Raw genomic sequence first — 23,430 nt, 5'->3', positions numbered from 1 at the left:
CCTTCCTAGAGCAGGCTAGGGGCCGAACACAGAGGGACCCTGTCCAGCAGACGGACACCCTGCTGACCATGAATGAAGACTTCACCTTCAGGGGCCATAGGATTTACTCCTCATTCATCGCTTATGTCCCGCACTAGGGCTGTGTTCCAAATGGCACCCTGTTCCCAATGTATGTAGTGCACTATATAGGGAATGTGGTGCCATTTGGGACACAACCAAGGACTCATGCAGACTGAAGTTAGCATGGTGGGGAGTGGCAGGAATAGCCAACATTGATGAGGTTGTAGAAGGGAAACCGAGGGCCGAGCACGCCCCCATTCACATCGATGGGGCTGTAGTGGAGACGGTCGAGAGCTTCAAGTTCCTCGGTGTCCACATCACTTTTTTTTCGTATTTTACTAGGTAAGTTGACTGAACACATTCTCATTTACAGCAACGACCTGGGGAATAGTTATAGGGGAGAGGAGTGTGGATGAATGAGCCAACTGGAAGCTGGGGATGATTTCTTTAGTGCCTCCTACTGGCCCTCCAACACCACTTCCTGCAGCATCCAGTGACTGACCAGGGCCAACACAGCTTAGCTTCAGAGGTAAGCCAGCAGTGGGATGCAGGGTGGTATGGACCTATCACTAAGGATCTATCGTGGCCCAAACACAGTCGTGAAGAGGGCAGGACAACTCTTCTTCCCCCTCAGGAGGCTGAAAGGATTTGGCATGGGCCCTAGGATCCTCAAAAAGTTCTAAAACTGCACCATTGAGAGCATCATCACTGGCTGCATCACCGCTTGGTATGGCAACAGCTCGGCATCCGAACGCAATGCGCTACAGAGGGTAGTGCGTTCATCCCAGTACATCACTGGGGCCGAGCACCCTGCCTCTATACCAGGTGGTGTCAGAGGAAGGCCCTAAAAATTGACTACAGCCACCCAAGTCAGTCTGTTTTCTCTGCTACCGCACAGCAAGCGTTACCAATGCACCAAGTATGGAACCAACAAGACTCTGAACAGCTTCTACCCCCAAGCCATAAGACTGCTGAAAAGTTAATTAAACAGCTACCCAAACGTTCTGCTTTTTACCACCGACCTACATGTACATAGTACTTCAATTACCTAACCAAACCTACATATACTGTACATATTACCTCATTCACCCCAACCACCTTGTACCGGTACTCCTTGTGAATTGCATCGTTATTGTTATTTTATTGTTATTCTGTTTCTATTTTCTTTTATCTATTTGTTAATTTTCTTACTTTTTAACTGCATTGTTGGGAAAGGGCTCGAACGAAAGCATTTCACGGTAAAGTCTACAGCTGTTGTGTTCGACGCATGTGACAAATACGATTTGATTTGTATCTGTCAGTGGTTTCTATTGACCTCTGTCTACATTGACAGTTGTGATCATGTTAGTTTGTCCAACTCGAATATGATACTTCTTTAAGGAAAACCACACTGTAGGACTGTATATGATCTGGAAAAAGTTTCAATGACTGGAAAAGCAGCTATGATCACCATGTCCGAAAAGCATTATGATATAGGGATTTTTAAGTTGAACAAAAATCTCCATAGTCAGCTCTGAAGCTGGACCCTCTGACAACAAAGCAGACTATTATAATTTTTTTTTTAAACTCACACGACACTACTCACTATAAGGAGGTGTTGCTGAACCACAACCAGCCTCAAACTGACCAGGCCATTCTTTCTATACAGATGCTGATCAACTGATATACAGGACTGGAATTTCAGCATAAATGTGTCTTTTAGTCTAGTTTGACTTTAGATCTGGGGTACAGACTTTATTGGGCTGGCAAAAATCCCCTCCACGTTCTCATGAGGCAGAGCCAAGATAAATGGCCTGGCTCCCACCCTCACTCTTTCAACACACACACACACACACACACACACACACACACACACACACACAGCTTTCAGAGAGGGAGGTAGTCTGGGGCTGTGGACTTCCTGCCTGTAGCTAGAAGCTCCACTTCCCCCCCTAATTCATAGTCCCAGGCCCCATTCTCACTCACACAGACCACTCACTCCCCCACCCTGCACAACATACTTCCTGTCTTTGTCATGGCTAGAGTTAATTTATGAATTCCCCATTTTTATCACAAGACAGGATTTCACATGCTTTGTTCTGATGCTGTGGTTAGACTAGCTCTCTCCTCATGTAAAGTACAGTGCATCCAGAAAGTATTCAGACCCCTTGACTTTTTCCACATTTTGTTACGTTAGACTTATTCTAAAATGGATGAGTTTGTTTTTATTTAAGCCATCTACGCACAATATCCCATAATGACAAAGGGAAAACAGGTTTTTAGATTTTTTTTTGCAAATTTATTTTAAAAAATAACCTTATTTACATAAGTATTCAGACCCTTTGCTAATTGAGCTTAGGTGCATCCTGTTTCCATTGATCATCCTTAATGTGTCTACAACTTGATTGGAGTCCACCTAGGGCAAATTCAATTGATTGGACATGATTTGGAAAAGTACACACATGTCTATATAAGGTCCCACAGTTGACGGTGCATGTCAGAGCAAAAACCAAGCCATGAGGTTGAAGAAATTGTCCGTAGAGCTCAGAGACAAGATTGTATCAGCACAGATCTGGGGAAGGGTACCAAAAAATGTCTGCAGCATTGAAGGTCCCCAAGAACAGTGTCCTCCTCCATTCCTAAATGGAGGAAGAGTCTTGATGGTTCCAAACTTCTGAGAGCTGGCTGCTCAGGGAAACTGAGCAATTGGGGGAGAAGGGTCTTGGTCAGGGAGGTGACCAAGAACCCAATGGTCACTCTGACAGAGCTCCAGAGTTTCTCTGTGGAGATGGGAGTACCTTCTCTGTATCACTCCCCCAATCAGGCCTTTATGGTAGAGTGGCCAGACGGAAGCCACTCCTCAGTAAAAGGCACATGACAGCCTGCTTGGAGTTTGCCAAAAGTCACCCAAACACTCAGACCATGAGAAACAAGATGCTCTGGTCTGATGGAACCCAAGATGTAACTCTCTGGCCTGAATACCAAGTGTCACCTCTAGAGGAAACCTGGCACCAAATCCCTAGGGTGAAGCAAGTTGGTGGCAGCATCATGCTGTGTGGATGTTTTTCAGCGGCAGGGACTGGGAGACTAGTCAGGATCGAGGGAAAGATAAACGGAGCAAAGTACAGAGAGATCCTTGTTGAAAACCTGCTCCAGAGCACTCATTACCTCAGACTGGGGTGAAGGTTCACCTTCCAACAGGACCCTAAGCACACAGCCAAGGCAACACAGAAGTGGCTTTGGGACAAGTCTCTCTCTGAATGTCCTTGAGTGGCCAGAGCCCGTACTTGAACCCGATTGAACATCTCTGGAGAGACCTGAAAATATCTGTGCAGCAACGCTCCCCATCCAACCTGACAGAGCTTGAAAGGATTTGCAGAGAATAATGGAAGAAACTCCCCAAATACAGGTGTGCCAAGCTTGAAGCTTCATACCCAAGAAGACACAAGGCTGTAATCGCTGCCAAATAAATGTGCTTCAACAAAGTATTGAGTAAAGGGTCAGATTTTTTTTGTTGTTGAAATGTACAAAGAATTCTTAAAACATCATTTTTGCTTTGTCATTATGAGATATTTTTGTGTAGATTGATGGGGGGGGGGGGGCGACGACAATTTAATCAATTTTAGAATAAGGCTGTAACGTAACAAAATGTGGGAAAAGTCAAGGGGTCTTAATACTTTCCGAATGCACTGTATGTTTGGATGGTGAGTCTACATACCAGAGTCTGATTCCTGATCCAAACACAGCTGGATACGTTAATAAATTATTCAGGTTGACTCTTTCAGTAGAGCTGAAGATGATCTAAGCGGGAGGTGTGTGTGTGTGCCATCTATTAGATGTAGCCTTGTTCACCAGTCACTCTGGCCCAACGAAGATGCTTTACCAAAACAAAACTAACCCTGTTGCCAAAACAACATGTACAGTTATCATGCTATTACTGGCACTTTGTGTAGCTACTACTTCAATATTTGGAAAATGATTGTGTGATTTTTTTAAAAAATCTTCTTTTTTTTTTTTACAAATGTATTTTAAATGTACTTTTCGTGGGATGACGACAATAATTTACTTCCCTAAAGATGGATAATGTGGAATCTCCCTGGGTTGCCATGACGAAGCTCTGATAAATAACCCTAGCCACTCGTGACATGAGAATGATCCAGTTGACTTTACAGAGTGTATGTGGTGTGGTGTGGTCATTGCGTATGACTGTTTCACTCTTCCCACGTACAGTGCATTCGGAAAGTATTCAGACCCATTGACTTTTCCCACATTTTGTTATGTTACAGCCTTATTCTAAAACTGATTAAATTGTTTTTTTCCCCCTCATCAGTCTACACACAATATCCCATAATGACAAAGCAAAAACAAGTTTTTAGAAATGTTTGCACATTTACAAATAATAATAAACATTTATCACATTTACACAAGTATTCAGATACTTTACTCAGTACTTTGTTGATGCACTTTTGGCAGCTATTACAGCCACGAGTCTTCTTGGGTATGATGCTACAAGCTTGGCACACCTGTATTTGTGGACTTTCTCCCATTCCTTCCTGAGCGTTGCTGCACAGCTATTTTCATGTCTCTCCAGAGATGTTTGATCGGGTTCAAGTCCGGGCTCTGGCTAGGCCACATAATGACATTGAGACTTGTCCCGACGCAAGTCCTGCATTGTCTTGGCTGTGTGCTTAAGGTTGTTGTCCTGTTGGAAGGTGAAACTTTGCCCCTGTCTGAGGTCCTGAGCACTCTGCAGCAGGTTTTCATCAAGAGCTGTCAGAGTGACCATCGGGTTCTTGGTCACCTCCCTGACCAAGGCCCTTCTCCCCTGATTGCTCAGTTAGGCCGCACAGCCAGCTCTAGGAAGGGTCTTGGTGGTTCCAAACTTCCTCTATTTAAGAATATTGGAGGCCGCTGTGTTCTTGGGGACCTTCAATGCTCCATAAATGTTTTGGTATCCTTCCCCAGATCTCTGCCTCGACACAATTCTGTCTCGGAGCTCTATGGACAATTGCTTTGACTTCATGGCTTGGTTTTTGCTCTGACATGCGCTGGTTACTGTGGGAATTTATGTAGAGGAGTGTGTGCCTTTCCAAATCATGTCCAATCAATTTAATTTATCACATGTGGACACCTGTCAAGTTGTAGAAACATCTCAAGGATGAGCAATGGAAACAGGATGCAGCTGAGCTCAATTTCGAGTCTCGTATCGAAGGATCTGAATACTTTTGTAAATAATGTATTTCTATTTTTTTTTATTTGGAATACATTTGCAAACATTTCTTAAACCCAGTTTTCACTTTGTCATTATGGGATATTGTGTGTAGAGTGAGTTTTTATTTAATCAGAGTAAGACTAAAGTAACAATGTGGAAAAAAAGGTGTCTGAATACTTTCCAAATGCACTGTACTAGACAGTTCTCTTTCTGCACAAGTTGCAACAGACTCTAGGAATGCATGGAAACTCATTTTCAAGAGTATTTCTGTCAAACCTGAATTCAAGATTTCAATTGAGATTAGCCTGGTGGAACCAGTAACAATTTGGTTTGAAATGTGAGCACAGCAGTCAGTCTGCTTGACCAGGCTAGTGCTGATTTTATGATAAATTATCAAACTTGTACAATGTTTTCCAGTCAACCTTCACAATGTCCACTTCCACTAACAATTCTAATCCTCTGTGGTTACCCCATAGGTTTGTTGGAGGAGAGTAAGGTGCAGACGCCAGCCTTCACAGACTCGGTGAGGCTTTTTCGCCAAGCCCATGGGCAGTATGGCACCTGGGAGATGATGTGTGGCGCACCTCCACAGGTAAGGATGGCACAGCCAATGACAGTGGCTTTGTCCCAAATGGCACCCTATTCCCTATATGACAGCACATTCTTGAGCGTTCCTCAGTACGAAGTCCTCGTCCACCCACTGTGCTGTCAGGCTCTGCATGCTAATGGGGCTGACATCGCTGGTCCAAATTTCAGTTGTGAAGCTAATAGCAGTGACGCCCATAGCAAGTAGCTCATGGATGTGCGTTTCAACAACACAGGGCAACATCTGAAAAATAGTGCCTAATTGGTAGTGTGTACCGGGGCTCGAGATGCTCGACCAGTTGGCGAAAGCCAACATCATCCACAACAGAGAACGGTTGATTGTCAAGGGCAATGAATTCCATTATCTTGGCGTGAATGGATTTCGCCTTTGCGTTGTCTCGCTGAAATGTTTTTACTCTTTCAAATGACTGCTCGATACACACAGCAGACATTGTGGGCTAGGTTAGGAATGCTGTGTTGCACGAATGGAGCTATAATTTTTTGTGCCGTCATTACATCATCTCCCTACATTATATAGTTATGCACGTCAGCTTTGACATCGGCAGTAAACTAGACATCAGGCCGATGTTAGCATTTTTAGCTAATATCGTCTGTTTTCGATATGCTTACCGATTTCTATATTGCGTATCGCTAGCTGTAACGTAACAATGTGGAAAAAGTCGAGGGGTCTGAATACTTTCTTAGTGCACTGTAGTGCACTACTTTTGACCAGAGCCAAATGGGTCTATGTAGGGAATAGGGTATAATTTGGGATACAATCAGGGATGTAGAGTCCAGCTGAGAGATGTCACTATGCCCCCTGCCCTGGTGACACAGCATCCTGTGGGCATGAGCTCACTGTGCCCCCCCCCCTCTGCAGAGCTGAGTCTTTGTCTGTCTGTGTGAGTGTGATGTCTGTAGCTCTTACATCAGGGCCTGGGGGCCTTGACTCATACCCAGCATTCTTAGTATATCATAGACAGATTGCTCCAGTGGGAGATGGAGGGAGCCAAAGGCCAGACGAGGAGCCTTGGGCTCAGTTAACCACAGAGTCAGGACTCCCATAGACCCAAAGGTCAGACACAACACAGCACTTTCAACAGACAGACAGACACAGCCTGTGTATATACAGTGTACAAAACATTAGGAAAACCTGCTCTTTCCATGAGACTGACCAGGTGAATCCTATGATCCCTTCGTGATGTCACTTGTTAAATCCACTACCAATCAGTGTAGATGAAGGGGAGGAGTCAGGATAATGATGGATTTTTAAGCCTTGAGAGTTGAGACATGTATTGTGTATGCGTGCCATTCAGAGGGTGAATGGGCAAGACAAAAGATTGAAGTACCTTTGAACAGGGTATGGTAGTAGGTTCCAGGCACAACGGTTTGAGTGTCAAGAACTGCAATGCTGCTGGGGTGTGTATCAAGAATGGTCCGCCACCCAAAGGACATCCAGCCAATTTGACACAACTTTGTGAAGCATTGGAGTCAACATGGGCCAACATCTTTGTTGAACGCTTTCGACACCTTGTAGAGTCCATGCCTCGACGAATTGAGGCTGTTCTGAGGGCAAACGTTGGTTTAACTCAATATTCGGAAGGTGTTCCTAATGTGTTGTGAAATCAGTGTATACGAGATACATTTTGCACTCCTCTAAACGTCAATGCATTCATTAGTATGGCATGTTCAATAGAAACAACGTTTTTTTTTTTTTACGACGCATTTCCGCTGCATGGCCTTCGTCCCTCCCTGACGAAGACCATGCAGCCGAAACACGTTGTTTAAAAAAAAAAAAAACTTTGTTTCTATTGAACATGCCATACTAATAAAGGCATTTTAATTAATTATATGAAGAATGCCTTGGTCCTCTTTTCTTTTTGATGACCAATTTACTCCTTTTCCCAAAGATCACCTTCTATCTACCAAAATGTACTATTGTGTACCTTAGTAGTGCTTCCCTTCCTCCTCTTTCTCCATCATTTTAACATTGTCATGAAGAGCACATGTTCAACTTATTAAAAAACATGTTTTTCAATCTCAAGTTGTTCAATAAAAAAACTACTATAGTAAGTGCCAAATAAAGTAACAGAGTTGACGATTTCATCTCAAGTCAGCCATTAACCCCCCTGTGACAGGGGAAATGGACGGTTGTTGTGTGCAACAGGAACGGACAATTGAATGCAAGCTCCACCAAAAAACTATTTATTGGTCAAATAATTCTAACCTGTCGATCTGTGGGTAACGCTTGACCCACTCAGTTTCCCACCACGACACACCAGAAAATGGACAAAAAGAGTAGAATGAGCCTTTTTTCTTTTTAAAGGAATAGTTTCACAATATTAAAATGTGAGTTAAGTTCACGTAAACAGGGTTGACATTTTCTTCCTGAAAATATGAAATATAATGATTTTCAGAAATGACTTTGTCAGTGCACAGAGGGACATGCCCAAAATCATTCAATAAAAATATGATTTATTGAATGTTCAATGTTCTATTAAATGAAGTGCCCTTTAATATAACAAGCTTTTCAAATGTAATGTTGACGCACAATTTCTATTTAAAATATCAAAGGGACTCATTTTGTGGAGTGACCCAATAAATGTGAAAAGTATTATTATTATTATTATATATTTTTTTTTCTGTCAGCAGTGCACTGTGATACTGTTATTATACCATATCAACGTGTCACTGAGGTGTCAAACACCCGACAGAACATCTAACCTTTTGTGTCAGTAAAGCCTTGTTCACATTGGTCAGTTTAAAGTGACTCAAATCCCCCCAGAATGTATATCGATTAGAATCTGAATCGACAACCAAAAGCCATGTGGAATCGGATATTTCAAGCCACATTTCAAACCACCTTCATAAGTGATTTGAAATCTGAAACGAATCTGATTCCTATTATTTGCCCTCAAGTGGTTTTTAGACTGTTATTTGGCATATTTTTTTTTTTTTGCTAGCTACTCTGTTGATAGTTTGACAAGAACATGGTAGCTAACTAGCTAACTGTTTACAAATAAATGAGTGAATGTGCTAGAAAGTTAAATGGCTACCTAGCTAGCTAGTTGGCTGTTGTTGCTAGACAAAACGGACACATTTGAGGCATTTAAAAGTGTTCTTACACTATGATTTTGAACATTCAAAGCAACTGGGAAATGTCCATGGCAGGCATTGTCAACTTAACTTGCTACATAACTTGCAATCTGTGCACATCTGTGCACTCCTTGGCTAACATTTTTACAATAACCAAACAGTGGTTGTCATTCATCGTGCCCTACTGTGACACACCACCAATGAGACACCTACAGATAAGACCAGCACTCATCTTTCTGTTTCAAGTTGAAATACACCAGAATGGTAGAACAGAGATTCTCTGGCAGCATTGCCAACTCTACTCCTACACATTCCTCTGTCCCATATCATCAAGGTCAGTAAACTCGCATCCAATGCAGCCTAGCCCAGAGCTCTTGACTTCAAGGCCAAATAAGTACAATAGAAGATAGTCATGATACATATGTTGTGATGAATGTGTTGGGCCCCTTATATTCAACTCTGGACCTCAAAGCCAGTTCCACTTATTTTAGACCTGGGGACACCAGGTAGGTGCAATTAATTATCAGGTACACTGAAAACCAGCAGGCTGCGGACCTCATAGGGTAAGAGTTTAATACCACTGATCTAGAGCAATCAGGCTAGAAAAACCAGTTCTCAGGTTTCGATAGCTCTGACATATCTGCAGTGTAGAGTGCCGACCACACCTGAGAGGGAAAAGTACAGTAGACTAGTATACAGACTTTTGGAGGATGCCCTCCTGCAGATACAAAGCATGAATAGGACCTTCAATGAACCACTTCCCATGTATAAATAAATACTTTGCCCCGAGACCATAGATTAGCCCCACTGCCCAGAGGTGGGTAGAGGGTGAGCTGGTATGACCTTAGTAGGTCATAAGAATTGTATCACTCTGGAAGTATGGCTGTATTGGTCTCTGTAGTTCATGAATCACTTTGCGTCTCTTTTTGGGAAATGTGTCTAGCATCTCAAACAGCACAGCGTCACCACACTTATTGTTGTCATCTGATCTTCAACCCACTACCATCCCTGTAGATTCTGGCCAACCTGGTGATGGAGACACTTCTCCCTGAGGTCAGGGATCTCATCACCCCGGGACTGAAAGGCAAAATGCACGAAAGGCAGAGGAACTGGATGCTGGTAAGTCCTATCTCACACAACTGACCAAATACCCCTTTATAATAATAGGGAAAATGTCTTCTCCTTAACCAGCTTCTGAGTTCCCTGTTTGTACATGAATCCATGTCATGTTGGGATGCAAGAATACTGGTGATCTACATCTTTGTATTCCATGTTCACAAAGGTGGATAATATGGCACTTTGGTCAACGTTTCGGCCCAGTGGCTTTTTCTCAATATAAGATGCAGACATAACAATCTTCTGTGTGTCCCCATGCAGATCTGCGATGCTGTTTATGGTCTGGTGGTGAGGCAGGCCCAGGCCCAGTATGAGTCTGTGGTGCAGAGCTGTGAGGCTGGACGCCCCCTTCTAGAGGCCTCCATACGCACAGACATGGATCAGATCATCACCTCCAAGGAGCACGTCAGCAACAAAATCAAAGGTGAACCCTCAGTGACCTGTGTGGTCCACCTGTTAGAGCTGCAGAACCCAGCTCATGCACACTAGAGTCGGCATGAGTTGGAATCCACACCATTGCACTTCTGACTTGCCAACTTTTCCACCTTTCATGTCTCCTCTTCATTATCCCATCTTTATAAAATAAATAAATATACCACAATAAATATATTTAAAAAGTTTGAGCCGTCCACAGTAAGATGAAGTTGAGCCCTAGTCCCAGACATTAACCTAACGTCAGTTTTACAGTCCACCCAGTAAGGGATTTTGGGGGAGTAAGCAGATCCTAGATCTGTGCCCAAGCCATGTCAACTTGGGACCAACAGTAGGTAAATACCAGTAGTTGCAGTACAATGGTAGATTCTAGTTCATACTCTGAATACCTACAGTACATGTCTGGCCTGTGTGTCATTCTGGGCTCTTTGCCAGTGGTGTGACAAATATTTGCCAACAGTTGGACAGGTGGTTGTCACAGCCACAGACAGTTTTGTGCTATGTTGACAGCCTGCGTCCATTGAGTTGAAGTCAGGAAGAATAGCAGCATTCCATCAACAGTTACATGGGGGACTTAGTCTGTCGCAATAACAGTCTTATATGGAGAGGAACTGAATTCCTTTGGACGAATCATATCTTGAGAAAAGCACGTGTTGCACAATGAGTCACAGTGGAACCTCTGCCAGTTTATGTAGACTAGTCTGTGTGTTGACATCCTCTCTCTCTCTCTCTCTCTCTCTCTCTCTCTCTCTCTCTCTCTCTCTCTCTCGTTGTGTTTCCTCACAGCGGTGGCGCTGCCTAAGGCAGAGAAGCTGCTGAAGGTGAGTATCCAGCCCTACATCAGCTCTATCCTGGAGGCCCTGATGGAGCCCACCAGTCGAGGCTTCTCTGAGGTCAGGGACGTCTTCTTCAGAGAGCTGGTGGACATGAGCAAGAACACAGTGAACGACAGCACCAAGGAAAAACTGGCAGAGGTGAGAACGTTGTTATTCATTTATATGGGTGTCAGTCTAATGATCCAGCATAACAGTTTAGCTGCATGCTTTTATTCCACCCATTTTAGGTGATATCTGAAGTGTAGCATACAAATTGATGAGTGAATTGAAAGACATATATCATCCAAGCCTGGTCTCTATGGTTTATGTGTTAATTCTGTTAACCCAGCCTCACTCTTCCTTCTCTCCCTCCTTCTCTCCCTCTCCCGTCAGCACATGGAGAAGATCTCTATGCTGGCTTTCCACCCGGTGAAGATGCAGAGCTGCTATGAAAAAGTAGAGGACCTGAGTCTGGATGGCTTGCAGCAGAGGTTCGACGTCTCCAGCCCCTCCGTGTTCGTCCAGAGGGCACAGATCCTCATGAGAGAGGTACAACTTAACTAGCACTGATTGAGGATGACAGTTTTACTTGCAATGACTGTGGTAGGTTGTCGTACCTAGCTTAATTGAATGTGATCCAAATGCAAACGTAAACTACACCCTCCTACACTTTATTATTCTGCAAAATGTGACACAACCTCTTACTGATGATGTGGACAGTTAATCACTAAACTGACATATGGGGTATGAGTATGGTGAGGTACTAATTAAATAATTGCTGAAATGTCTCCATTTGAGTTCCTGGCTGGTGTATGAGTTCTGAAAGGATGTGGCCTGCAGGTCTATTTTGTGGTTGTTGGTTGTGCTGTTTTGGTTGGAGAACAAGCACATTCTGGTTAGTGAGTGGTGGTTTACTGTCATTGGCTGGCTGGTCTCTGTTGACAGGCTGTTGGTTGTTGGAGAGATATCCTAGAGCCAAGTATTCACCACTCTGTCCCCCACTGTGAATCACATAGGCTGTCCTCTTTGTAGTGGCTAGAAGCTGCTGGGGGTGAGACCTCTCAGACATGGGCTAAGGTCTCAGAGAGTTCAACAATTGAACTTTGCTTTGCATCCAAGATTCTGTTTATAGTTCAGATATACAATAGCAAAGATCTACCCTCAGGGTTCAGAGTGTGATTAGTTTAGAATGGAGGGAGGGAAGGGTTTTATTGGACAGGATTCAACTAGTATATAGAAAGCAATCCTATTTTGTTATGCTACACTTTAAAAGGAATTGTTGGGAAGATGGTGTCCCCTTCTGGTGAATATATGAAAACTGATGGAATGTTTTGTTCTTGGCTTGGCATTTTGTGATTTCAGCAAACAGGCAAATCATGGACTTTATCTATACACTGTCGGATGACTGCTTAGTGGAGTTCACCAGTTTATTGAGTTACCAACATGCCCACATGATGATCCATTTTATAAACCGATTTCTCTGCGTTCTCTTTCTGTCTGGTAGAGTATAGACCATTTTAAAGATAGGTTTACTTGCAATGACTGTGATTTGTGGTTGTTTGTCCACTACTAAGCTTAGTTGAATGCACTGACTGTAAGTCACTCTGGATAACAGCGTTTGCTAAATGACTCCAATGTAAACTGATAAACAAACCTTTATCTGTGCAGCAAATGGACGATGCGGTGTACACCTTTGAGCAGATCCTTCACCAGAGTCTGGAGGACCAGGGGTCAGAGGGTCTCTGTAAGAACATCCAGCGCTGCCAGGACCGGGTCATCAAGGTAAGGCAGACAGGAAAGGGATGGCTGTTGGCCCAGTGCACACCATGACATGGGCACGATGACTACTCAAGACCATTGCGCTCTCCCCCAAAAAAGTTTAGTTTGTGTAGAACCAGTGAATCTAGATAAGCACACAAAAATGTCATCTATGGCTTGCGAGGCACATGGATGGATAACATTGTATTTTTATACATTTTATTTAACCGGGTAGGCCAGTTGAGAACAGGTTCTCATTTACAACTGTGACCTGGCCAAGATAAATCAAAGCAGTGCGACAAAAACAACACCGAGTTACAAATGGGATAAACAAACTTACAGTCAATAACACAATATAAAATATGTATACAGTGTGTGCAAATTAAGTAAGGAGGTAAGCCAATAAATAGGCCATAGTGGCGAAGTAATTAAAATTTAGCAATTAACACTGGAGTGATAGATGTGCAGATGAGGATGTGCAAGTAGATATACTGCTGTGCAAAAGAGCAGAAAAAAAACAAAACAACAATGGAGATGAGATGGGTAGTAAGGTTGGATGGGCTATTTACAGATGGGCTGTGTACAGCTACACCGATCGGTAAGCTGCCCTGACAGCCGATGCTTGAAGTTAGTGAGGGAGATGTAAGTCTCCAACTTCAGTGATTTTTGCAATTCGTTCCAGTCATTGGCAGCAGAGAACTGGAAGGAAAGGCTGCCAAAGGAGGTGTTGGCTTTGGGGATGACCAGTGAAATATACCTGCTCGAGCGAGTGCTACGGGTGGGTGTTGCTATGGTGACCATTGAGCTGAGTAAGGCGGAGCTTTACCTAGCAAAGACTTATAGATGACCTGGAGCCAGTGGTTTTGGTGGCTAATATGTAGCGAGGACCAGCCAATGAAAGCATACAGGTCGCAGGCGGATAGTATATGAGGCTTTGGTGATAAAACGGATGGCACTGTGATAGGCTGCATCCAGTTTGCTGAGTAGAGTTGGAGGCTATTTTATAAATGGATCGTCAGGATAGTAAGTTTTACGAGGGTATGTTTAGCAGCATGAGTGAAGGAGGCTTTGTTGTGAAATAGGAAGCCGATTCTAGATTTAATTTTGGATATTTTTATTTTACCTTTATTGAACCAGGCAAGTCAGTTAAGAACAAATTCTTATTTTCAATGGCGGCCTAGGAACAGTGGGTTAACTGCCTGTTCAGGGGCAGAACGACAGATTTGTACCATGTCAGCTCGGGGGTTTGAACTTGCAGCCTTCCGGTTACTAGTCCAACGCTCTAACCACTAGGCTACCCTGCCGCCCCGATTGGAGATGCTTAATATGAGTCTGGAAGGAGAGTTTACAGTCTAGCCAGACATTTAGGTATTTAAAGTTGTCCACATATTTTAAGTCCGAACAGTCCAGAGTAGTGATGCTAGGCGGGCAGGAAGGTTCGGGCAGCAATCGGTTGAAGAGCATGCATTTAGTTTTACTTGCGTTTAAGAGCAGTTGGAGGCCCCGGAAGGAGTGTTTGGCATTGAAGCTCGTTTGGAGGTTTGTTAACACAGTGTCCAAGGAAGGGCCAGATGTATACAAAATGGTGTCGTCTGCCGATACAGTTGAAAGCCTTGGCCAGGTCGATGAAAACGGCTGGACAGTACTGTTTTTTTAAATCAATGGCAGTTATGATATCGTTTAGGACCTTGAGCGTGGCTGAGGTGCACCCGTGACCAGCTCGGAAACCCGGATTGCATAGCGAAGAAGGTACGGTGGGATTCAAAATGGTCTGTGACCTGTTTGTTCACTTGGCTTTCGAATAATTTAGAAAGGCAGGGCAGGAAGGATATAGGTCTGTAACAGTTTGGTTCTAGAGTGTTTCCCCCTTTGAAGAGGGGATGACCGCGACCGCTTTCCAATCTTTAGGAATCTCAGACGATATGAAAGAGAGGTTGAACAGACTAGTAATAGGGGTTGCGACAATGGTGGTGGATAATTTTAGAAAGTTTTAGAAGGAGAGGGTAGGGGTAACCAGGTGGAAAGCGTGGCCAGTCGTAGAGAAATGCTTAACGAAATGTTCTATTATTGTGGATTTATCGGTGGTGAGTGTTTCCTAGCCTCAGTGCAGTGAGCAGCTGGGAGAGGAGGTGCTCTTATTCTCCATGGACTTTAGTGTCCCAAAACCTTTGGGAATTAGTGCTGCAGGATGCAAATTTCAGTTTGAAAAAGCTAGCCTTTGCTTTCCTAACTGACTGTGTATAATGGTTCCTGACTTCCCTGAAAAGTTTCATATCAAGGGGACTATTCGAAGCTTGTGCAGTGTGCAAGGACAATCAAGTCTGGAGTGAACCACGGGCTATATCTGTTCTTAGATCTACATTTTTTGAAAGGGGCATGCTTATTTAAGATGGTGAGGAAGGCACTTTTGAAAAACAACCAGGCGTCCTCTACTGACGGGATGAGAGCAATATCCTTCCAGGATACCTGGGCCAGGTCGATTTGAAAGGCCTGTGTGTTTTAGGGAGCGTTTGACAGCGATGAGGGGTGGTCGTTTGACCGCGGACCCATAACGGACGCAGGCGATGAGGAAGTGTTCGCTGAGATCCTGGTTGAAAACAGCAGGGGTGTATTTGGAGGGCAGGTTGGTCAGGATGATATCTATGAGGGTGCCCATGTTTACGGATTTGGGGTTGTACCTGGTAGGTTCCTTGATAATTTGTGTGAGGTTGAGGGCATCTATCTTAGATTGTAGGACGGCCGGGGTGTTAAGCATATCCCAGTTTAGGTCACCTAACAGTACGAACTCTGACGATCGATGCGGGGCGATCAATTCACATATAGTGTCCAGGGCACAGCTGGGAGCTGTGGGGGGTCTATAACAAGCGGTAACAGTGAGAGACTTATTTGGAGAGATTCATTTTTAAAACTATGCCCAAACTCAAACTGTTTGGGCATAGACCTGGATAGTATGACAGAACTCTGAAGGATATCTCTACAATAGATTGCAACTCCAACTCCTTTAGCAGTTCTATCTTGACGGAAAATGTTGTAATAGGGGATGGAAATTTCAGAATTTCTTTCTAAGCCAGGATTCAGACACTGCTAGGACATCAGGGTTGGCGGCGTGTGCTAAAGCAATCTTAGGGAATAGCAATCTGATGTTTACATGCATGAACACAAGGCTTTTACGGTTACAGAAGTCAACAAATGAGAGCGCCTGGGGACACACAGGGCCTGGGTTAACCTCTACATCACCAGAGAAGGATACGGCTACGGCTAACGGCTATAAGAACTGGTCGTCTAGTGCGTTCGAGCAGAGAGTAAAAGGAGCAAACTTCTGGGCGTGGAAGGATAGATTCAGGGCATAATGCATAGACAAGGGCATGGTAGGGTGCGAATACAGTGGAGGTAAACCTAGGCATTGGGTGACGATGAGAGAGGTTGCATCTCTGGGAGCGCCAGTTAAGCTAGGTGAGGTCTCCGCATGTGTGGGGGGTGGGTCAAGGGAGCTAATCTAGGCATGAAGACTGGGACTAGAGGCTCCGCAGTAAAACAAAAACAATGAGAACTACCCTAAACAACAGTATACAAGGCATATTGACATTTAGAGGGAGGCATAAAGCAATCACAGGTGTTGATTGGGAGGGCTAAGACAACAACGGGTAAAAAGCTAAGACCACAATAACGTGTAAATGGCGATGAATGGGCAGAGAGGGTCAGTTGGCTACACACAGGGCCTGAGTTCGAGGCTGGCACCGACAGATAAACAAAATGAAGTACTGTGTTAATGAACAGTCCAGTTGGCATCAGCTGTGTAGCCGAGTGATCATAGAGTCCAATAAGCAGCAAAGGATAAAAAAGGGAGCCGCTCGGCAGTCATCACTACGCTATGCGAGCGGGAGACACGGCGCTCAGAGAGCTAGCAGGCCGGGGCTAGTAGCTGGGTCCTCACCAATATCAACGACGCAGAGGCCGGTTGAGAGCACATTGGCCGAAATACGTCAGCAGACCAGTCGTGATGGATCGGAGGGGCTCCGTGTCGACAAAGGGTCCAGGCCAATTGGCAAGAGAGGTATTGTAGTTGGTGTACTGTGTTTGCTAGCTGGGGGAATGAGCCTAGCTCAAGGCTAACTGGTGCTTGCTTCTGGAAAAGGGCGTTAGCCACGATAGCCACTTGGTAGCAGCTAGCTAGCTGCGATGATCCAGTGTAATGGTCCAGAGCTTGTGGCAGGAATCCGGTGATGTATTGGGGGAAAAAAGCAGTCCGATATGCTTCGGGCTGATATCATGCTGTGTAGATATTATCCGGGCTATCCAGGCTAAAGCGGCTGGTGTCTGTGCTAAAGGTAAAAGACTGCTAGCAGTGGCTAACGATGACTAAATAGCTAGTAGCTAATTAGCTGGATAGCTTCTGAAGGCTAGCTTCTGATGGAGGTTCTGGTTATAAGGTCTAAAAAAGAGCAGATCTGTACCACGTTGGGTGAGGTGGGTTGCAGGAAGCTGTATTTAATTCTAAAATGGAAAAAGATTTTGAAATGTATACAGAAAGATGAAAAAAAGCTGAATATTTACTCGGGACAAAAACAAACACATATTGCTGCTACTCCATCTTGGAAAATGTAGGATTGAGCTGATTGATACTACATAAATGTTCTTTAAAAAATCACAACATCTCCTGTCTTTTATTTCCCTCCTGTCTGTCCACAGAAATTTGACTATGACAGCAGCACAGTCCGGAAGAGGTTCTTCCGAGAGGCTCTTCTTCAGATCTTCATCCCTTACATGCTGAAGCAGCTCACTCCCTCCGTCGCCTCTGTAAGTCTAGCAGCTGTAGCCGGCTTGACAGTGTGTCTAGGACGGGTCAAATGCATACATTGTGTGAAACTGACATTACACTTCCATGCAATAGCATTCCCTTTGTCACTCATACTGTTAACTTACTGTTTCGCTGCATGTCTCTCCTGAGTGTATTCCTGAGTGTGTATGACACCTTTTATGGGTCCTCTGTTCTCATACTTGTTCCTCTGCCATGTCCAGGAGCTGCCTCGTTTCCAGGAGCTGATTTTTGAGGACTTCTCTCGTTTCATCCTGGTGGAGAACATCTTTGAGGAAGTGGTGCTGCACTCTGTCATGAAGGACATCATGATGGGTGAGTCTCACAATGGAAACAGTGGCTTTGTCCTTAATGGCACCATTACTCCCTTTGTAATTGCATTACTATGGGCCCTGATCAATAGGAGGAATAGGGTGCCATTTGGGACGCAGGCATATTACTTCTCTTATATTTCAATGCCTTATGTCAGGGTTAACCAACTGGCTGTGATTTCATTTGGCCCTCTAAGTTTTCTGAGCAAAAAATGTATTCAACATAAATAGGGTTCAACATAAAATACTATAGAAACACAAGCAAATCTGCACCCAGTGAGTGTACAAAACATTAGGAACTTCTGCTTTTTCCATGACAAACTGACCAGGTAAATCCAGGTGAAAGCTATGATTCCTTATTGATGTTAAATTCACTTCAATCAGTGTAGATGAAGAGGACGAGATCAATTAAAGAAGGATTTTTAAGCCTTGAGACAATTGAGACATGGATTGTGTATGTGAGCCATGCGGAGGGTGAATGGGAAAGACAAAAGCTTTACGTGCCTTTGAACGGGGATGGTAGTAGGTGCCAGGCACACCGGTTTGAATGTGTCATGAACTGCGACACTGCTGGGTTTTTCACGCTCAAAGGTTTCCCATGTGTATCAAAAATGGTCCACCACCCAAAGGACAACCAACCAACTTGACACAATTGTGGGAAGCATTGGATTCAACCTGGGCCAGCATCCCTGTGAAACGCTTAATTGAGACTGTTCTGAGGGCGAAAGAGGTGCAACTCAATATTAGGAAGGTGTTTCTAATGTTTGGTACACTCAGTATATGTGAGCATATGCAAATAAGCAAGGTTTAAAATTATGTTTCAGTCAAACATATCTGTTGGGCTTCGAAGTGTGTCAATTTGCAGTTTGCAAATTGTTTGTAATTATGTTCCGGCCCCCTGACCATCCACTCAAGAAAAGATTGTCCCGGTGCTGAATCTAGTTGATGATCCCTGTCTTGTGTATTCGGTGTATGGAATACGAGTACTCACAGGCTATATTTAGGCCCCAGAGTTCTTCGTCACCAAATGACCTCACTAGAAAAAACTCCATGCTCTAGTGATATGCAAAATCGATGTGTTAGAAGAGATACCGCTCTTGAGTCGTTTCACCTCAAAAGCACAAGAAATAAGATTGACAGCCTCCAACTCTGATTGTTCTGAAATTGTTTCTGTAGTTAGAAACAGATAATATAAGCATTATTTTGTTGAAATATTATTTGAAACATTTGAGAAATTAAATATAATGTTGCAAATATTTGCCATTTTAATTGATAGGATTCATATAATATTCAATAAATATATTACCCATCTTCCAGTTTGGTGCAAACCACTTCTTAATAATGTATAAAACATGAGAAATCCAAATAAATGGTCAAAAGCCTCCCACGCCCCCCAAGCCCATCCCGATGGCCAGTATACAGTATCAGTTATCTATATTTGACAGGTAGTATTACACTGCGGCTTGGATTATTGTTTATTCATACTATGTAATGCATTTTCAGTGAATATTGTGAAGTTATTTCCCTCCCCGTTCAGACATATTTGCCATTGAAGTCGCTTGCATTTCTGCTCATAAAATAGTGTGAAAGTACCAGGTTTTTCCAACTAGATGCCGCTGTTCATGCTGTTACTTTTATACATTTTGCTGGTCACTTGTGTTTTAAGTGGGGGAGGGGGGGGTCCGGACGTTCTGATTAAGGCCTTTTTTTTCGGCTTGGTCAATAAGAAATGCAGAAGCCATGAAATCTGGGTTTGGGCATTATATTTCATTCATATTATATGAATCCTGTCAATTGAAATGGCCTATTTGTGTGTAATCAATCAGCTTAATTTCTCAGAATTCCAAATGTCTTTCAACAAAATAATATTGAAGTACATATATAATGTTAAAACAAATAATGCAACTACAGACACCATTTCAGAACAATCTGAAATGGTGGGTGTCATTAATTTCTGAAATTGAAAGGAACGGACCTCCGGTGTACAATGTCTTAATGACCTTTCTCTCTCTCTTTCTATCCTTTCTTTCTTCCTCCCTGTGTAGCTGTGAAGGAGGCAGCAGTCCAGAGGAGACACAACCTGTACAGGGACAGCATTGTATTGACCAGCAGTGACCCCAACCTGCACCTGCTGGGGGACAACCCTGCCATTGATTGGGCTGGGGAGTACGGGACAGGACCAGAGGAAGGACAGGGACAAGATGAGGTAGAGGGGGAAGAGACTGGTGATAGTGGGGAGGCCCATAGGAGGCGCAGGATGAAGCAGGTGGTCTCTATGATCCAGCTGGATGGCTCCCCCATCCTGGTCAGCGAGTCCTGCCTCGAGGTGCCCAGTGTGGATGGCATCCCTGAGGAGAGGGAGGGAGAGGGGGAGGATCAGGACGCTCCATCGTCTCCAGAGATCATCCACCAGGATCCAGTCAAAGTTAATGCAACCACTCTAAAAGAAAAGAGGAAAGCTCCTCCACCTCCTGTCCAGCCTGAGAACAGTCCATCCCCTGCCCTAACGAACGGGTCCGTCCTGAAAGGAGGAGAGTCGGTGACGATCGTGAGTGTGGCCCCAGAGGTGCAGACCAAAATCTCAGAGGGTGTGACCCAGGAAGCTCAGCGTGAGGAGAAGTACCTAGAGATTGAGAGCTCCTTACAGGACTCTGAGAACACAGCATCAGCCATCGAGAGTGCCATACAGGAGATAGAGAATGCTGTGCAGGAAGAGGACAGCGAGCCAGGCGTGGAGGTGGCTGCAGCTTCACAGGAGACCGCAGCAGAAGTGTCCCCCTCAAGCCAGGAGGTTAGAAGTGTATCCTCAAGCAAAGAGAAGGAATCTCTGAAAACAGTTCCGGAAGAGGCTTCGGCACCAGCAGATCTAACCCAAGAGGATACGTCTCCTAGTTCAGAGGCGGTATCTTCCCTACCCTCAACGCAGATAGAAGCAGTAGCAGTAACACCCATAGCACAAGAGGAGATCCCCATACCAACAGCCCTGGACACAGAGCTCCAAGTGCCTGCACCCACACAGACAGAAATTCCTGCAGCCACAACAACAGCCCTGGAGAAAGTCCCTGTCCCTGCACCAATGCCAGAGGAGTCGGAGAGCACTGAGAGCACTTCAAATGTCCAGAGAGCAAATCCACAACCCACGGTGGATTTGAACTCCCTGCCCCCTCCACCTCCACATGACGACAGTGGCTTCCAGTCTCCCACCAGTGAGGCGGTGGAGAAGGCTGCCCCCAGTACCGAGGAGCCAGAGGCAGCAGAGGTGATCCCTGAGGCAGGGGAGAGGGAGTGACTGTGGCCCAGGAGGGAGCAGCAGCGCAGAAGAAGGACTCAGAGAAGGCAGACGGCCCCAGTGTGGAATGAGTCATTGTTTGGGCTGTATGCTGGTGTCAATTTGGATTTTTTTTTTTTTTTTACCAAGACCGGGATATTATACATAATTAATCTCACAATAGCATAGACAATTTCATCACTGGAAATGGTTTGGATACAGTAGTTTTGCCAATAATTTTACCGCTTAGTTTTTGTTGTCAAGATTATTCTCTTAATAACAGTTGCTTTTTTTCACCATTATTATCCACTTCTACCAAATCATCAGTCTGTATGTACATTGATCGGGGTTCAGGTGCAACTTCAATGCCTGTATATGCTGTTTTCCTATTGTTTCTATATTTTGACAGATTACGTCCACATTCCAGTTGATAGCATGTGCATTGTGGCTTGAGTGCCAGATGTTTGTGCGCTCATGCCAACTCTCACTGGTCACTCATTGTCATAACAAAACAAAAAAACATGGCTTGGCAATGGCAGCTTTGGAATTAGAAAGGCCACAAACTGATCTGGAACCAGATTAGGGACTCACCCTATTGTCCTTATTTTTTTTTGTTTACTATATATTCACTGGGTATTGAATGAGGAGCACAATAGAAAGACCCGGTTGTGTCCATATTATAGTGTGCTGTGAATATGAAATTAACTCACACACTTCAGGTGTTCTTAGTGGGGTATATAACGTTCAATATCATCATTGATTTGTCCTCTATGATCTGCTCAACCACTTGAACCGCTTTACCCTGAATCCAAAAGCTGTCAAGGGTCTGACTTATCTAGTTTGTGTTCAATTGTATTTAGAGTGGACTATGACAACATGAGCAAAGCTACAGTATAGCTAGCCATGGCTAAATTCAAAATCAGAGTATTTATTCCAATAGGTTCAACGACTGATATATGTCCATTGTTGTCATCTTTATTGGTGTTCTTTCATTGTCACTTTCATACAGTTGCTCTCTACTCTGAAGTTTCCTGTCAGTTTTTGAAACTCTTTTTCTATCAGAGTAATTCCAATACTTTTATGATTGTGTATCAACCTCCAATAATATTCTTCTGACGTGTATTTATTGAGATATGTTGAAAAGGTGTCTGGGAAGCAAGCAATTTGTGCAAGCAATTCTGTAGTAACAGTGCCTTTATGAAATACTAGAAAACATCTCATTCAAAGTACTTTTTATTTTCTATTTCAAATTGAAATGACAATCCGTCAAACATATTGATGTGTTAACTGTTCTGTTATCGCAAGACATGGAAAGCAAGGCAAACGAGTAATGGTATTTGATATGTTGTCTTTAATATTTGACAAATTCTTATTGACATGAATACCTCAGTTAAAACATTGAGCTGTTCCCAACAGAGAAAGCATCTGTACATACTGTATTTAATGCTATGTTGACTTCATACGTTTTTGACCCTTTTCACTGTCATGTAGTCTTTCCACAGATGCTCGTCTTAGCAGCTGTGACACATTTTTATATTTTACTTTCTCTTCAGTGCCTTCATTGATACAAATAATTGAGGAGATCATATTATGTGTATTTCTTATGTATTGCACTCTGCATTTACGTCCCTGTCCCGCATCCCTTTTGATGCCTGTACTTTTAGATTTATTTTACTCAATGTTATACACAGGACTGTTACTGATAATAAATCATTGTTGATTCAATATGTTTGTATGTTTTTCCTTTGGAACGCAAAGGTTTGTTAAAGGGTCAGTCTGGGATTTGAAAAACGACGTGGACATCTTGACACTTTTTTTTGTGTTAAACAGCTCAGGAATGGGACTGGAGATATTTTAACTACTCTCAAATTTTGAAAATGGATGGACCATCAATGATTGTTGGGTTCAAGTGGAGCAGTATTTAGTCTTGCATTCACATTGACTGTCATATTTCCATCTGGGCACAATCTACAGTTCGTCTG

The 23,430-nt window shown here is 43.7% G+C and overlaps 1 protein-coding gene across 1 annotated transcript in view; it reads left to right on the top strand.

Annotated features, from left to right (window-relative positions):
* The window catches only part of LOC118393501 (protein Niban 2-like), a 59,590-nt gene extending 36,417 nt beyond the window's left edge, over window positions 1-23,173 (top strand). Inside the window, exons 6-14 of the mRNA XM_035786221.2 lie at window positions 5,728-5,843; window positions 9,947-10,051; window positions 10,310-10,472; window positions 11,267-11,454; window positions 11,689-11,844; window positions 12,964-13,077; window positions 17,743-17,850; window positions 18,073-18,184; window positions 20,226-23,173. Of these exons, the coding sequence (XP_035642114.2) occupies window positions 5,728-5,843; window positions 9,947-10,051; window positions 10,310-10,472; window positions 11,267-11,454; window positions 11,689-11,844; window positions 12,964-13,077; window positions 17,743-17,850; window positions 18,073-18,184; window positions 20,226-21,469 (2,306 nt within the window). The 3' untranslated portion in view covers window positions 21,470-23,173. The remainder of the gene's footprint in view (window positions 1-5,727; window positions 5,844-9,946; window positions 10,052-10,309; window positions 10,473-11,266; window positions 11,455-11,688; window positions 11,845-12,963; window positions 13,078-17,742; window positions 17,851-18,072; window positions 18,185-20,225) is intronic.
* Window positions 23,174-23,430: the final 257 nt, after the last annotated feature.

This window comes from Oncorhynchus keta, chromosome 14 (genome assembly GCF_023373465.1).
Source record: "Oncorhynchus keta strain PuntledgeMale-10-30-2019 chromosome 14, Oket_V2, whole genome shotgun sequence".
Taxonomy (NCBI): Eukaryota; Metazoa; Chordata; class Actinopteri; order Salmoniformes; family Salmonidae; genus Oncorhynchus; species Oncorhynchus keta.
Note: the sequence above shows the minus strand (reverse complement) of the source record. Positions and strands in the feature narration are given on the sequence as shown.